Source organism: Leiobunum rupestre, chromosome 5 (genome assembly GCF_980474605.1).
Source record: "Leiobunum rupestre chromosome 5, qqLeiRupe1.1.hap1, whole genome shotgun sequence".
NCBI lineage: Eukaryota > Metazoa > Arthropoda > Arachnida > Opiliones > Sclerosomatidae > Leiobunum > Leiobunum rupestre.
The window spans coordinates 23893529-23911223 of NC_143388.1; the positions used below are offsets into that span (position 1 = coordinate 23893529).

A 17695-nucleotide genomic window follows, 5' to 3' on the forward strand; every position below is an offset into this window, starting at 1 on the left:
TTTTGTTAATTTTAATTACGATACAAAGCCATGTTTACTTAAACTAAAGGCGTGTAACGTAGATATGAAATTTATCAACTTTTCCTGAATAGGGAATTATCGCTTCGTTAAGCCTTTTCATATGTTTTAACGCGCCCTTGTCACTTTCATATATAGAAATTAAGAAGATTTAACGTCGATAACTCTAAATTAACTTGATCATTTGCATAAAACAGCAAACTTGCATTTCTTACCTTTGACTCTGGTTACAACATCGAACGTTTGTGAATTATCGATATTCATCGCGCATTATTATTAATTAATTTAAAAAAAATGTTAAACATATTAGTTTAATATTAAGTATAATCAAATTTCAATTAAATATTAAATTACTTTGTAAATTATCGAAATAAAATAGCATAAAAGTACAAGAAATATGTCATAACTAATGGGAGAAATTGCAATAAATTGCTCACCAATTACAAGCCGGATATACAATATCACAAATAAACGCCACACCAAAATAAAAACAATCAACCAATAGTAGAGCAGTATTTCTAAATGTACGTCGGCAAACGATAGGAGGAGAATGTTAAGTAACACAAAGGAACTTACACAAATCAAAAAAACAAGAGATATCACCTCCGATAATATTAGTTCTGGGGACAGCCGCTGGGTGGCTCGTTGTAATGGTAGAAGTACTGGTTTGAACCGAAGAGGCGGGTATGGCTAATGTGGTGGTAATGGTAGACTGGGCCAAGGTGGTCGTAATGCTGGACTGATTGGTTAGAGTCGCCGTTGTGCCATCCATCGAATTCGGGAAAAAAACGGCTCCCCAAGACGCGAAAACGCCTAAACGCTCACTCTTCTTTGGTTTTTTACGCGTTCGAAAAAATATCGCCACAATTATGACGCTTATAACTTGTTAAAACATACCGCTAGGGGCGCCTCTGTCCCTCCCACCCCGGTCACGTGACTGCCATAAAGATGCCAACTTTACAAGAACCGTTTACATTATCCAACTTAAAACGCGTCCCGAGGGTTAAATCGGGAGTCCGGAAAGAGTCGCCCATTCTCGGAGACTATCACTTACGAATACTTGTTTTTTCGCGCTCTTGAAGAGCGAGAGAGAGGAATGACAGAAATAAATTAACAGCCACTCGAAGCGCGTCTCGCGGCAGGAAGTGTAAAAATCGTTCAATGTTGATTCAAGAGACGCGCGCGACGGAGGTGTAAATAACATAAAAATCGAGAGACCCCTGGTGTTAAAAGCGCGAAGGAAATTTCCTGGCGTAGATTTTTGTTTAGGGGATAAAATGGTGGTCTACGGACATTATCCAGATGCCGACGCCTCAATTATAAACATTTCTGAAAACATAAAGAGTTCAAAGCTGAAAAAAAAAGCCTATTGAGCAATGTGTTGATATATTTATAAATTATATCAGATTTGTATTAACGTTTTATTAATTTTAAAGAAAGAAAATAGAAAAGCTAGTAGTTTACTCGCGACAGAAACGAGTCTAGGTGGCGCCACGATCTTCCGAAGTAGCGTCTGCTATTGTAAAATTAGAGAAAAATGCCTAAATCTGAGCGTCAAAATCGCTCTACATTATCATGGAGAAAACACAAAACAGTGTACAATTTTAATGAAATATAAAAATTAATGTTTTGTAGCTTGTACTTCAGCCCTAATACGCGTAATTACGTACCATCAAAAGTTATTACGTTGCCCAACTCTAAAAGTGATTTCAGTCCCACGTGACACGCATAGAGAAAAAACCCGCACAAAGCTACGAAGTGAAATTTATCTACAGCGTCTGCTAATACGATGGCAACCAAAGAGGGCGTAGCGCTAGCTTTTGGTAGCGAATCTCTCTTTGTTGGCTGAATGATTATGAGGTTAAGTTGTCGGATAAAAGAGTGAAAACGCGTTTTCGATCTCAAATTTAAAAATAAGAACCTTTACAAACTAACCGTATGTTTATAATAGTCAATTTTAAAGTTAATTATTTCGCCCATTTTCATTATGAGCGAGTTTTAATTTTCAATAGGTCTCGGTCTCAATCAAAAATGAAATGGCGAAAGGAGCGACAAGTTCGCTTGCGGCGGATGTGTGAACATCAAAATCAAGTCGATAATTTTTTAGGTGTCAACGAAGTTTATATGTAAGACGTCAGGGATAAAAATCAGCTTCTAAAAGTGCTGGAAGATCAAAAAATCATTAGTAAGCTGGTAAATACCGCGTCAAAACTGAAGGAAAATTCTAAGATCGCTTTAACTTTATAAAAAATCGCTAAAATTATTAAAATTCATCAATTCAGCGCTTTTTAAGGCTTAAAGAAAACAGAGGAAATTGCCAAGAACTAATAATTCCGAGAGCCAGGACCTGCAAGATCTGTTTATATAGTGCTTGTTGAAATAATGGAAACTTTTCCTTAATATGTCAAAAAAAAGGCTACCTGGTTAAAAGGAAACACTTTTCGCATACCGTTTCCATTATTTCAACAAACACTATATAAACAGTAACTTGCAGGTCCTGGCTCTCGGAAATATTACTTCTTGGCAATTTCCTTGGAGATGTTTTATTGAAGCGTCTATTAACCTTTTTAAATAACCCTATTTGCATTCCAAACGGACGTTGTAAGAACATTGCCCTTAAAAGCGGTATTAAGTCGTTTTGGGAGTGGAATAGTCCTAATCTTCAAATAAAATTGAAAGAAAAAAATGTCCCTCTTTAGAATTCAAATAAAGACTGGAAGGCAAGGCCCGAAGTTGACATTTGTTTATACAAGAAGACGTTCTCCAGAGGGATAATCTGGCTTTTTTCCGCCGCCTTTTTTCTGCGGAAAACATTTCGAGCTGGAACCCGTAGCGCCATCTTTAGAAACGTTTTATCACTAAGACGCGAAACGCCGATCGTAGCTCTCTAGGGTATCTCGGGCATATTATTTAGATAAATCGAAAAAAGGGCTGTGGCTATATGGAAATATACACAAATAATTCGCTAAAGTGAATCTGTAGGCTACCCGCTATGTCTGAAATTGATGGGTAGACGTACGAGACACGGGTTTTTATGATTTTTGTATGTTTTCCAACTGTAGTTGCGTAAATATAAAAAAGCCTAGCCAAAATGATTGATGTCATAGGCGTTGCCATGGTGATGATTAATTAAATTTTCGGTTATTTTTATTCGCGGTAGCTAAGCATATATTCTCCAATTTAGTCAGTACCAGAACTCTATTCGTGACCACAACGAGTCACATAGTCCTAGTGGATACTGCGCTGAAATATATTTATTCCTACACACATGAGACGCGAAGTGACGCGAAATTAGTAAAATCCTAGTTTCACCATGGAGGAAGAAACTAATATCCTGGAGAAGAAAAGCAGGCGCGCGAACAGCGGCACAATTGGCCTTTGTGCCTAGTAGAGTGTCGACACCTATGGATGAACGGAATAACTATAAATTTATAAAAATTCCGGAATGGCTGTCCTAAAATAGGAGTCGCTAAAAGCCAATGAACCAGACGTAACGCCTGGCGCCTCTAGCGGATTTTCGTGCCGCACTTCGAACAATCGGCCCGAGCTAGAGGTATCGTATTTACCTCTCCTGAAGTAGTTTCTTCCTCCATGGTTTCACACACGCTTCACTTGTTCGTGCGCGAGCTTCATTTATGAAACGACGCATGCGTGCGCGTTTAAAATTGGTTTTATTTATGCATCCGCCTTACAGCCGACTGCATCCATCTTAAAAACCAAGTTCGCGTACGGGCAATCGAAGGGTGTGCGAAACTAGGAATTTTTCTAATTTCGCGTCGGGCTGCTCGCTTCGCGTATGACGTGTGCAGCCGGTTTTGAAGAGTAGTTTTCGCTAGGGCAAAAACACCCCGACGAAAAAAATATTGCATTAGGTCTATAGTTTGGTTTCCGCAAGCGGGAGTAACGTCGCGAATCTCAACTTTAGGACGGACAAAAGATTTACGCGCGTAAAGTAAAACCAATGCTTACGGGGATTTGTTTTGAGTCGACGGTTAACCGTCGTGGCAGCTAGGAGCAACAAACACAACACCCCACACAAGGAAAACGCAACCCATCCAAAGTCGTGCATTTGCGTGCGTACAGTTTTCATTGGTTAGACGCTTTAGGAAGGGGAAAATTCGGAAATGGTCTTCCCCCCGCCCGTAAAACGTTCAGCGTAAAGGCTCGTCCAATGAAATTTGTACACAATACTGCGTTAGCAGATTTAAAGGCTAGCTGCGTTCTCCTCATGTTTGTTGCTCCTAGGTGGCAGCAATATGTACCGTCGAAAAACATTTACGCAAGCTAGAAATAATTTAAAGGTAATATAAACTAGTGTTTTCAGAAACCTGGTTTAAACCAAAAAAAAACGGTTCTTTTGAGTTGTGGCGTTTTTGTCCTAGTAGTCAAATACCAGCCTTTGTTTTGAATTATCGATTGACACTGTTTACTATTCGTACATTTTTAAAGAAATTCTAACAATTTTTATTTAATTTACCGACACATTGTTTTTGGGCGTTTTTCATTCCTTTCAAATGGCACGTCACAACAAGTCAAAAGGATATTATAAGGCTGCAGGCAAACGAGCCTTAGATCTTAGACCTTATGCGCGACCGAAACGAGTCTAGGTGGCGCCCGGCCACGCCTATGAGCTAGCGTCTGCTACCAAAGACTATATATACGCTTCGCTAAATTGACTGGCGTCAAATTTGAGAAAAATGCCTAAATCTGCGTCAAATTATAGATTTTATTTCATCCATTATAAAAGCTACTAGCTGCCAAGTGCTAATAGCGTCTGCCAATATGTTACCTATCTAGATTTCGACGGGAGCTAAAAGAGGGTGTAGAGATAGCTTTCGGGCGCTAATAGGTACTTAGAAGCAATACTTTCACTTTTTGATGCATATAAAAACTATATACCAACATGGCTGACGTGGCTTAGCTACGGTCTTACTTGAGCTTAAAACCCAGTTTCGGTTTGAATACCAGTTTTGACCGCCGACGATAATTCCTGGTTCACACTTGCGAAATCGCTTCACCCCGGTTCGCTTATAGCCAAGGCTTAACATAATTTCAAATTATGACCAGAATTTTGAAAATACTAAAATGTATCCCAAAACAATTAGTTAATCGTATTTACTATACAAATAGTAATATTATTTGACATTATTTGGAATTTTATCCCCATTATTTTTGAAAATACGAGCAATTTTACTTCCCCGCCTTGTCGTTATGAAAGCGATTCTAAGCGAACCGACTTGGACGAGTTGCTTCCCGAACCAACACGAAGCGATTTCTCACGTTGGTTTTAAAAACCAGTTATCTAAACGAAGCGAATTTAGGGGTAAGTGTGAACGCGTCTCTAAAGGTCTTCCACTGAAATCTGGCAAGACACATGTGCTATGCAAGCAGCCAACTACCAGTGAAAGACGGATTAAACCGAATAACTAAAGCCAGGTTCACACTTACCCCTAAAATCGCTTCGTTTAGATAAATAGTTTTCGAAACCAGCGTGATAAATCGCTTCGTGTTGGTTCGGGAAGCAACTCGTCCAAGTCGGTTCGCTTAGAATCGCTTTCATAACGACAAGGCGGGGAAGTAAAATTGCTCGTATTTTCAAAAATAATGGGGATAAAATTCCAAATAATGTCAAATAATATTACTATTTGTATAGTAAATACGATTAACTAATTGTTTTGGGATACATTTTAGTATTTTTAAAATTCTAGTCATAATTTGAAATGGCGTTAAGCCTTGGCTATAAGCGAACCGGGGTGAAGCGATTTCGCACGTGTGAACTAAGAATTATCGTCGGCGGTCAAAACTGGTATTCAAACCGAAACTGGGTTTTAGGCTCTAGTGTGAACGTGGCTTTAGAAACGCGTTCACACGTAAGGGCGAAAACGTTTTAAAGAGGTTTGAGATAAATCGGTTTACAAATCGTTTGGAAACTGTTAAGTTCACACGAGAGATCTACGATGCGATTTTGAAAAATTGCCGGCCATATTTATGCAAAGGCCTCCTAGTGTTTACAATTTATACGCCTTGTAAAGACACGTGTTTAGGCAAAGCCGGGTCTACAATGTTTTATTATATTAATGATTAGATTAAAAAGATAAAACACTCGCCTAACGTTGTTTTCTTTCGTTAATTAATAATGAATTAATCGCATCGTAGATAAAATTAAATCAGTCCACTGAGCGGAAGCCATTTTTACCTTGGACGAATAATGACTGGACTCGAAACCTAAGCAAAATCCCCGGTTCCACAATTTGCATCGCCCGTCAGCGCTCCTACCGAGAGAATCGCGAAATATTTCTATCCAAATACAAAACACGTGCGTAGATATGTCAGGTGACCCGCATTCCTAACGTCATCCGCTAATATTGGGCACGTGTTAAGTATTTGGATAGAAATATTTCCAATACTTGACACCACGGCGCTACAAGCGGCGCTGCCGTGAAAGCACCAAGCGCGCCATTTGGTTTCGGGTCCAGTAATTATTCGTCCAAGTTTTTACACTGGTAAAATAAACCTTGGAATTTTTGGCCAGCTATCGCGCATGCGCTACGCCGGTGGAATCGCTTCACGCTGCTTCCCGAATCGGTTCCGGAAAGTCGCTTTAGAACCGTTTCGCAAAAAAAAACGCTGTTGTTCACACGCCTCCTTCAAATCGTTTCTAACCGCTTTAAAACGTTTTCGCCCTTACGTGTGAACGCGGCTTTATAGCGTTTTCCATTTGACTGCTCTCAAGCGCTCTAGATCCCTCTGCTTAAAATTTTACGTTCCATTTGCGTGCTCGGATCTGCTCCGATCCAGTGCCGTATTTCCGCCTAGGCCAACCTAGGCCGTGGCCTAGGGGTCCATCCTTGGAAGGGGCCCTCCAGTGACCGTAATTACTGTATTCGAAGGCATAAATCTGTATAATCAATCGTAATTTATATTGGAGAAATTCCTGTGTAGAAGATTTTGTTTTAAAATTACCAAAATTTCTGCCTGGCAGTTTACGGACGCTGCCTTAAATCGCAATGTTGCATAATTATCGCATATTTAGTCGACGATTGTTAAGAGCTTTTATTTAGTAATATAACCATAGAGCTCAGACTTCTACGCTGAATCAGGGAAATAGTTCTTTTTATAAAATAACCTTGGCCATCTTGTTGAAATGTTGCCTCCCCGCTTGAGCTGTGGATCCGTTTTCTCTCCCACTAAAGAGCTTATGAACTCATTCTTAGGCATTGGCTGAACTATTCCAGGGCAACATTTCAACAAGTTGGGCAAGCGTAAAGACATTTTATAAAATCAACTATTCAGGCACAGCCTAATTCCAGGGATAAGAGTAAATGCAGCGCGTGAAAAGGGGGCCCAGACGCCTTATCTGCCTATGGGCCCAGGATCTCCCCTGCTCCGATCAAGTTTCGGTGTTCCATTTCCCGCTCTCTTGTGCTCCGAGTTTGCCCAAAACCGATCTGCCGATTTCGACAGATCAACGGATCGAGATCGAGATCGAGATCGGAACAAATTTTTGCGTGTTCCTTTTATAGTTTTGGGCAAAATGGCAGAGCAGGACGCGAAAGTTCAAAAACAACAAAGTGCGGGAATATGATAATGGGGTGTTCCATTTGCGGTTTTACTCTAGTCGATTGGGGCGAGATCTATGACATCAGAGACAGATTCGGAGCGAATCTCGAGCAATCAAATGGAAATCGCTAATAGAAAATCGAATAACTATGTAGTCGGCCTTTAGGCTCCAAAGCCGTAAGGGGAGGTTTGTACTAGCATTACTAAATGTTGCAGGGGTAGGTACAGGGGTGGCCCCAAGATTACGTCTAGTGTTGTAAGTCGGAAAATTGTCATTTCATGATTGGTATAATATATGGTTTGCAAATTTAAATAAAGCGGAATTTTCGCCTAATTGTTTCGAATCTGAAAGTAAAACTAAACCTCTAGACTAGTTTAAACTGATGAACAATTAACAAAAAAGATTTTTAAAAAAAGAAATGTTTAATTATAAATAATCAAATCTCATTTAAGCTCTGTTAGTCTTTTAACAAAAAAAATTGTTTTACTGTTTTAAATAACTTTGTTTTCTTTTTTTTTACTAATCGCTTTTTAAATTTACATTGAGATCGGTTATTGTTATTTTATGATAATTATGTAAAAAGAGGGCTATAAGTCGCATGCAGACTCCGCCCTCTAACATCAATGACAAACAAACAAAAATGTTAATAAATAATTGAATTTGAATTCGATTTATATCGATAAAAAGTAAAAACATTAAAAACTCCTAAAAAGTAATTTATGTTTCAATTTTTTATTTTTCCGAATTGCGGAAAATTTTCTGGAAATTTTTCCGCATTTTGTTTTTCCGGAAAATTAATACACTATTATTATAACTTACTTTTGTACTTGTTTTTTCAATTTTAAATAGTAGAGGCAAGACACTAAATAGGCTTAAGTTTGAAAGAAGGTAATTAATTTTAAGGTTTATGTTGTTATTTTAATTGAATTATTACGGTTAAGTATTTATTACGTTATTCAGTGGGTCGGAGCTTCACAACTGACGAAAATTTTTACTCCGATTCGGCTGAAGATGGCGCTACACAACACTACTAGGAGGCTTTCTCCGGAACGCGACGCACCCTCGGTGTAAGGTGTTAATTAAGCCAGGTTCACACTTACCCCTAAAATCGCTTCATATTACATAACTAGTTTTCAAAACCAACGTGAGAAATCGCTTCGTGTTGGTTCGGGAAGCAACTCGTCAAAGACTCCAAAGCCACGTTCACACTAGAGCCTAAAACACAGTTTAGGTCGGTTTGAATGCCAGTTTTGACTGCCTACGCTAATTCTTGGTTCAAACGTGCGAAATCGCTTCACCCCGGTTCGCTTATAGCCAAGGCTTAACGCCATTTCAAATTATGACTAGAATTTTGAAAATACTAAAATGTATCCCAAAACAATTAGTTAATCATGTTTACTATACATATAGTAATATTATTTGATATTATTTAGAATTTTATCCCCCATTATTTTTGAAAATACGAGCAATTTTACTTCCCCGCCTTGTCGTTTTGAAAGCGATTTTAAGCGAACTGACTTTTACGAGTTGCTTCCCGAACCAACACGAAGCGATTTCTCACGTTGGTTTTAAAAACCAGTTATCTAAACGAAGCGAATTTAGGGGTAAGTGTGAACATGGACTAATTAATGTATACACAGGGACGGTCCGCATAGGAAATTTAGCGGCTAGCGATTGCTAAATGTGCCCTCGGGGGATGGAAACGGGAGGAAAGGTTTAAGGGTACAAAAAAAAGCAGTCGCCTTGCCGGCGATGTTGTAAGCTCCACGTGCGTTTGGTAAATGAATTCATTTATATTAACAATTAAATTGATTGATATTAATTTTTCGGCCCATACATTCGAGACGTTATTCTCAATTTCTCCAGACAAATAGAAAATTAAAAAAGTGGATTTAAGTGATTCTGATAATGGTAAATCAAAGATTTTTTTGGACAAGGCTTAGAAAAAGATGAACAGGAAAGGTATAAAGAAATCTTTCGTGCGTTCTTTATGACAATACTTCGAATCACTTTTACACGAAGGGTAAACACACAGCTTAATTACATTAATTAGTCCATGGTGTGAACGTAGCTCAAGTCGGTTCGCTTAAAATCGCTTTCAAAACGACAAGGCGGGGAAGTCAAATTGCTCGTATTTTCAAAAATAATGGGAATTAAATTATAAATAATGTCAAATAATATTACTGTATGTATAGTAAACATGATTATTTAATTGTTTTGGGAAATATTTTAGTATTTTCAAAATTTTCGTCATAATTTGAAATGGCTTTAAGCCTTGGCTATAAGCGAACCGGGCTGAAGCGAATTTCGCACGTGTGAACCAAAAATTATAGTCGGCGGTCAAAACTGGCATTCAAACCGACCCTAAACTCGGTTTTAAAGGGAATATAACCTCAGGTATTTGGTGTGGAACACCAACGCTTGCAGCTCTGGCCGCTCTTGCCTTTGGCTTTAAAAATGTTTGGCGCCACTGTACAGGGACATTTGAAAAATTGAAGGGGTCTTCCGTAAAGATTGCTTTGCAGGTTATATTCCCTTTAAGCTCTAGTGTGACAGTGGCTTTAGAATGTGCCAATGAGCGTGCGTCATGCACGGTTTTTTACCTCTCCGAGGGGACAAAGTCCCCTAGGAGGGGTTATACAACGACCGTGTCTGTCGGTGGGTGGGTCTGTGGGTGGGTCTGTGGGTGGGTCTGTGGGTGTGTCTGTCTGTCAGGACTGCGAACGCGTTCGCATTTTCGGTGCAAAGTGTAATCACTGCGTACGCAGTTTCTCAAAGGGTTGGCAAAACCACCGTGTGACGGTGAGCGTTAACGGATGCATTTGCGGTTTGGTTTGGATGGTGTTTTTTCGCTCACCGTCGTGACGGTTTGGTGTATTACGGTTTTTGTAATGTTTATGCGTAGGTTGTGAGTGTTGAATTTGTTGTGTTTGTGTTCTGATGGATGTGCATGTTGAGTCTGTTGTGTTTATATGGGCGTTTTCTCTCCAACTTCTTCTTAATGACTTTGGGACGGACCGAGTGCTGAGTGTAATGCTACCTCTCAACGTCCAATGGCAGGGTTTCCACCAGTTGTACACGGTATTCGTCTTAGTATCAATTTGCGATCGCATCGGGCGGGATTTGAACCCGAGACCTCCTGATTGACAGGCGGACGTTCTACCACAGAACCACCGACACTTATTACGCCTTATTGAAAATTAGACCTTCAGCTTTATCGGAAGCGTATTTAATAGAGTACGAAATTTTGGTTTAATTGAAATAGAATTGAAATTGAAATTATTGCATCGAAGAAATTCTAATTTAGCGTTTCTCTATTGATTAAAAACAAATGCGCCACCCAGGTTTCGAACCCAGACCATTCGGCTTGGCAGTCGAGCGCTCTACCACAGAACCACCGATAGCTGCTTAGATTCACTGAAATTAAGACAGGCATCGTAAGCATAATAGGTAATAAAGTCTTTTTTTATTAATGAATTTATGAAGGCCTAATCTGGTATTTTTTAAAGGTTAAATCTTGTTTTAGCGCAGTCAGCCGAGATTAGAGGGTTAAAGGGTAGACCCTGTGGGTGGTACACTTTCTTAACGACCTATATATAGTTCTGTTAATTCAAAGGAGATAATTTAACGTTAATTGCTTTAAAAGCTGGCGGTTAGTCAAGTGGCTCTCTGTGCTTTGTTGATGGTAAGGTTTTTGCTTCTTGTAAATACATTTGGTGTGGATATTTGGATATCTACGATTTCTAACGCAGTCAATGATTTCTTGGGTGTGCGAGTCATTATATGATATTGGAAATTGGACGGCATTGGTCTTTTTCATGTGGTATGCGTCACAACGTCAACAGGAAGTGAACGAGTCGTCCACTACCAGATATCTACGGTATCTTCATCAAGGGCGAGTGTTGAAATAAAATGAGCGTTAAAGATGCGGCAAGTATTTCGTAAGCGAGTAATTCCAAAAAGCCTCTGTAGATATTTATTTCATTAAAATTTGCTTCGTATTATATTTAACTGATAAACTTGTTCTGTAAAAGGGTTTAATTCAATTGTGCATTGTTATAGTACGTCTAACTTACTGTTGTAACTACTTAACTTATGATATTCTGAATAAATTAAAATTGGTCGTTTCGTCTCAATTATTTTAATTATAATAAAAATTTTATACCGGGCGGGATAGAAATGGGTTAATATTTTTAACAAATAACTCTAAATTGCGGAGATATATCTTTAAGGGTTATCTAGAGAAATTAATACCACTAGGGACAATTCTTCCGAGGAGAGGTATATTTTGGCTTGCCAACTTGTTATAGGGCCACACCGGCGTTTGAAAAATTGGGAACGAATTTAGCACGTGGTAGCAGATACGACCAATCCTATTCTTCAAACTAGCACTTGAGAAAGGTCAAATTCAAACGCCAGTGTGTCATCACTCGTGCATCCCGGCACAACACAGCGTTTGGTGGCATACGACCGAGGCTTAGAAACCATATTTATAACTCTTGCTGTAGGCTTACTTAATAAACAAAACCTACGAAATCTTTAAAACACACCTTACGTAAGTTTGATAATCAACTAAACCTTTTCAAACCTATTACGTGTCACCAAGAATGTATTTATTTATACTCAGGGAGAATGAATATGTCGAGACTATCGACGGACACGTTGAGCCCCTAACCCCGTCACGCTAAAGGGGGGGGGGGGGAGAAGGAGGCGGACTTATTTTTTGCGTCCTCGCAGCAGCGTTAATCGCGTCGAAAAACGTAATTTTTAAGAACCAATGAGATTGCAGTATTATTTGAGTTTATTAAAGCGGAGGAGCATACTGGGGGGCCCAACGGGTGGAATTGGAGAAACGCTAAATGTGATCTCGACATATTCATTCTCCCTGAGTATAAATAAATACATTCTTGGTGATATTAATTGTTTTCTAATAGCTTTTGTTTAAATTATGTGGAGCTATCCCTTTAAACAGAAGCGGGGAAAGCACCCTAGTGTTGTGTTGCGAAATCTTCAACTTGGATTAATAATAGTGTTATACTATTATCACAAGTAACACAATAACAATAAGTTTGACAATTAACGAGATTTACAACCAAACTGGTGTTCATAGTTATTGCGTAATCAAGATGTTTTCTCAGCGCAGAGCCCTCTAGTGTCTAAAATACGCGAGACTTCCGCTAAGCCGAAATATCTGGTTTCCGATAGATAGGCGGAATATTAGGCTAAAATGATAAAAATTCAAAACGTTTTTATCGCCGCCACGAGCTCATATTTATTTTATCACGCGTGATTCGCACGCGGGCTTCAAAACAAAGCCAAAGCCCCTCGCGACTCCAGAACGTGCTCTCCGATACTAGGCTGAAATTTTTATAAAAAAGTAGTCATCCAAAACGGTAAGTCCCGAGTACAAGTCACAGCTTGAAGAGAGTATCAATAGGTGGTTTTTTTCGCGTGTCCCAGGACAAAAAGTGTAAACTTTTTACCCTAAAACGTTTTATTCGCCTGTTCTCGGGGTAAGATTTACCCTGTCCCGAATTTTGTTCGCCTGTTCCAGAGCTCAAACGTTACACTTTTTACTCCTCCTCGAAAGGAGGTTTAGAGGGAGTTATCTAGCTTATATAGAAAATTCGTCTGCTTAAATTTCGTTTCACGAAAACATAACGGGTTTTGAACATCTTCACATGTGGCAAGCTTTTAATAACGAATATCCAATTTTTAAATGCTATTTAATGACTTTAAAAGTTGCTTGATGACTTAGACCTAAGGTGGTGTATTGGGTATTAGCCTAGCTGATTATTATTATTAATAAAGAAATAAGAAAAATTAGTCCTATATTGATGATCTCACCACCGGTCGCCATCTTAAAAACAAAACAAATATATAACTTTTAACCTCTAACTACTCCCTTCTTACTCCAACTCGTTTTTTTCGTCAAGATAGAATTGGAGTAAAATGACGTCATAGGGCTACACTTTTTAACCTGCTCAAAAAACCCAGAACAGGCGAAAAAAAAAACACCTATTTGCCGAAAAAAGGTTCGGTTAGAAAATTAGCATTAAAGCAATAAGAATTATAAGTGTCGTACTTTTTGTTATTATGTTACTTATGCCATTATTAATCCAAGTCTTCAGCCTTTGCAAGTACCTAACGCTTTCGCGACCCTAAGGAGATTGGATAGACCACTAATTTCGGATGTTTTCGACCTCTACGAACCGTCGCTACATCTCCGAAACGTCAAATCAACGCGTGGTAAAACGTAGTTGAGATAGAGTACTTACAGGACGGTGAATCTCCGATAATGAATTCCTTTTGACTGAGAGCTCCTCTGGGGAGTCCGCTGAGAAGGGCAGTGGTGGGGCCAGGCATAGAGCCCCGGGCGGACATGGACGCGGACCGGCCTCCTTGGCCCGTGTTGAAAGAGGTGCTCTCTATGGCGTTGGATGGCCCGGCCCCATCCTCGTTCAAATCTCGCTTCGATGACGGCCCAGCTATAAAGAGACCAAATCAAATTCCAATTCTACCATAAGTAGTAGGCTGGTCCTTATTTGGTTTATTTCTTATCTGTTGTATCAGTCTTACCAAGGATCCTATATGTTAGAAGGATAGGTGTGTTTTCAAAACGCCGGCAGCGCCGTCGATATTAAGAGAGCCTCTAAACGTGGTACGTCTTGTTTCTATTCCCTCAAGGACAAATTTTGGCGGTGCTTCCTCCATGTTTTGTCCTTGACGGAATCTAAAGACGGATTCTCTATCGCGCATGACCCACCGACGGCGCTGCCATTTTTCGTCCCTCGCATCATATCCTTCTAACATATAGGATCCTTGGCCTTACCCTCTAAATTTGTTCTAATATATGAAAAATAATTCATAAGAAATTCGGGATAAATTGAGCAAAATTTAGAGGTAGCTCAATAACCTTGAAATTTTTTTAATTTTTATCCATATTTTTCGAGTTAGTTACGGATTATGCTTACAATATCTAAAAATCAACCACTCTGTGTTGTTTAATACGCCTTTAATTATCTGGTTTCCAACTGCCCAACGTTCTATTACCGAAAGTGGCAAGTTATTACCATACGTAAACAAAGCAGTTTAGAAATTCCCTTTATTTAGAAATCTAACCTAGGAGCAACAAACACAAGGAGAACGCAGCTAGCCTTTAAACACGCTAACGCAGAGTTGCGTACAAATTTCATTGGACGAGCGTCACGAGCCTTTACGATGAACGTTTTACGGGCGGAGGGGAAGACCATTTCCGAATTTTCCCCATCCGACGGCAGCAGGCGCTAAAGCGTCTAGCCAATGAAAAACGTACACAAGAAGATCCACGACTATTGACGGGTTGCGTTCTCCTTGTGTGGGGTGATGTGGTAGTTGCTCCTAGAACGAACAACCGTTAATTTTTAATATTTCGCGAGTGAGTTACGGGTTATGGCCACTTTATCTAAAACTGAAATATTCCAAGTAGTGCAATGTATAACATATTTATCTGGCTTCATTTTCCAACTACTTTGTTTAAGCATGGAAATGTATCCAATAGACTTCGACATTTTCAGTAATAGTACACCAAGCAGTTGGAATCCAGATAATCTAACGACATATTCAACAACAGAGCGGTGGATTTTGAGATAGAGTAGCCGTAATCCGTAACCAACTCGAAAAATATGGATAAAAATTATCACCCTAATAAGTAGGTGGTTTCTTTTCGCCTGTTCTCGGACTAAAAGTGTACTATTTTTACCATACAACGTTTCATTCGCCTGTTCCGGGGATGATAATTACTCAGAAACTATTCGCTTGTTCCGCCGTATTAGGGCTACTCTTTTTACTCCTTCTGAAAAGGAGGTGTAAAGGAGTAAGTCGGATTTTGTCGTCTGCTAGCCAGAATTTATCTGCCACCGCAGAATCGGAGTAAAATGATGACATAGCCTTACTCTTCTTACCCTACTCTGAAATCCCGGAACAAGCGAAAAAAAAACCACCTAGCAACGTAATAACTATAAGTATCACACTTTTAATGCTCATTTTCTTACCAAACCTTTTCTCGACATTCACAGTTTCACCCACTAGGGGGCTCTGCGATTTCGCCTTGGGTACTTTTAAGACCCTAGGGGGCTCTGCGAGTTCGCCTTGGGTACTTTTTAGACCCTTTGGAACTTTAAACCAACGAGGATAGAAACACAGAGAGAGCAGCTTGTTCGAGTAATCGGTTACCCAAATATGCAATTTTTGGGTACTCAGTAATCGACCTCATTTACGAGCGTAAATAAAAAAATGCCCATTTGTTTTGAACACTTAAGCCTCGTCAAGAACCGCTAAAATTAGGTGACCGCCATTTTTTTGTTTACAACTAACTCTCCTTGCCTTTAGGTCGTTTTAGGTGATATATTCCAACAGAGACCGCCAATACACTTTCTCGTCCCTGTATCTACTGTCCTTGGCTGGGGTAAATATAAAAAAAAGTATTTATTGTAGCGCCACCTACACCCGTTTTTCGCAGCCACTAGAAGACGTTATTATAACAGGGCTGCCATGCATTTTTTTTCGATTTCTTTTTATTAACATTGAAAATGTATGGCAGCCATGTTTTCCAGTCGGTGAAAAACAGGGCTGCCATACATTTGCAAGGCACAATAAATAAATTCGAATGGCAGCATGGTTAAAAAAGCGTCTACTCCACCATTATCCACTTACAATCTTCAAAAAAAACTTACAAGCTTCCAAAACCAACCGCTAGAGGGAACATCAACGCTCGTTATAGCTCGCTTCGCTTGAAAGAATTAGCACCCGCCCATATTCACTCAATAACACATTTTCCATGAAGGTCAAAGCTCAAAAAATAGGCGCGACTTTCAATGGCAAATTGGTAAGCCTGTACCAGATCTACTTTTTCGTAGAGTCACGATATTTTTTCGCGAACAATTAGAAACCTTGTTTCTGATAAAATGACATTTAAATTGCCTGTCAAAGAAAAACAATTTGTCAATAAATCGATAAAAACAAGGAACGATTTATAGAAATTCTAAAGCGTAACGACTCTCTCCGGGTTTTTACGCCAGGGGTCCACTAAAACGACCTATAGAGTGACAAAATTAATAATGCAGTTAGACTATAAGAGGACGCGTAGAGCGAAACCGTTACTTATACTGGGTTGTAAAAATAAAACTCGGCAGACGTCTCAAAAACGCGTTATACGATATTTTATTTTTATTTTTGCAATTCCGCGGAAAGCGTTTTGGAATTTTATCGCTCTAAATAATAATCTATTTTAAGGATGGCCAACCAAAACCCCATCTTATTAAATTAAATTTAATAGCTCTATACCAGGGGATACCCTTTTTTCTACATACTTTATAGTGGTACCGAAATGTAACCGAATACAGTAGCATATTTCTTTTTTTTATAGAAACAAAGAAATTAATTCATAAGTTTTGAATAACTGTACCATAAATAACATAAAAACCATTTATAGCAGCATGACGTCACGCCGTACCTTTGGCTATGGCCGCCATGCTGGTATGCTTTTTTTTACCAATTGGAAAAAGCATGGGTGACGTATTATCTACGTCATACTGCCCAGTCTTTTTTATGACATTTATTTTTCTTAAAAACGCAACTAATGACGACCATGATCACATAAATCTTATTGTAGTTTATGGAATTTAAAGAAATTTCCGTAAATTCGCAGACCTCCACGTTTTTTATGGAGTAGTAAAATTAAAGTTTATATTGCCAAAATAACGATGAATCATTGAATATTAACCTAAAATTGACTATTATAAGCACTCATTCTGATTTCTGAAGGAACTTATTTTCGAATTTTAAATAACGAGTGACGATTACGATTTTACTGACGTTTAGTCCTACTTATCATTTTTATGTTACTTATGATCATACAGCTAATATTATGAGTTGTTAATTTTTACAACTTTGCAAAAAATTATAAACAACTTTTCGAAATTACATCATTGTCGTATTAATTAATTTTGGAATACATTTCAACCAGGATTTCCTGTAATTACCAGCTAGAATAAAATAAACACTAGATTCCATTTCATCCAAATATTTATAAAGATAATTTAAATATTTATTTTTTCAACGGTCAATATTATTTCA

General features: G+C 38.8%; 1 protein-coding gene across 3 annotated transcripts in view; it reads right to left on the reverse strand.

Moving 5' to 3' along the window:
* The window catches only part of LOC149943868 (band 7 protein AGAP004871-like), an 80394-nt gene that overhangs the window by 58422 nt on the left and 4277 nt on the right, over nt 1–17695 (reverse strand). For 2 of the 3 annotated variants that reach the window (XM_090174639.1, XM_090174637.1), the window contains exon 2: nt 13858–14067. In XM_090174639.1, the coding sequence (XP_090030765.1) occupies nt 13858–13963 (106 nt within the window). In that variant the 5' untranslated portion in view covers nt 13964–14067. Of the gene's footprint in view, nt 1–621; nt 810–13857; nt 14068–17695 lie in introns of those variants that run through there. The other variant, XM_090174638.1, reaches the window with a different exon arrangement.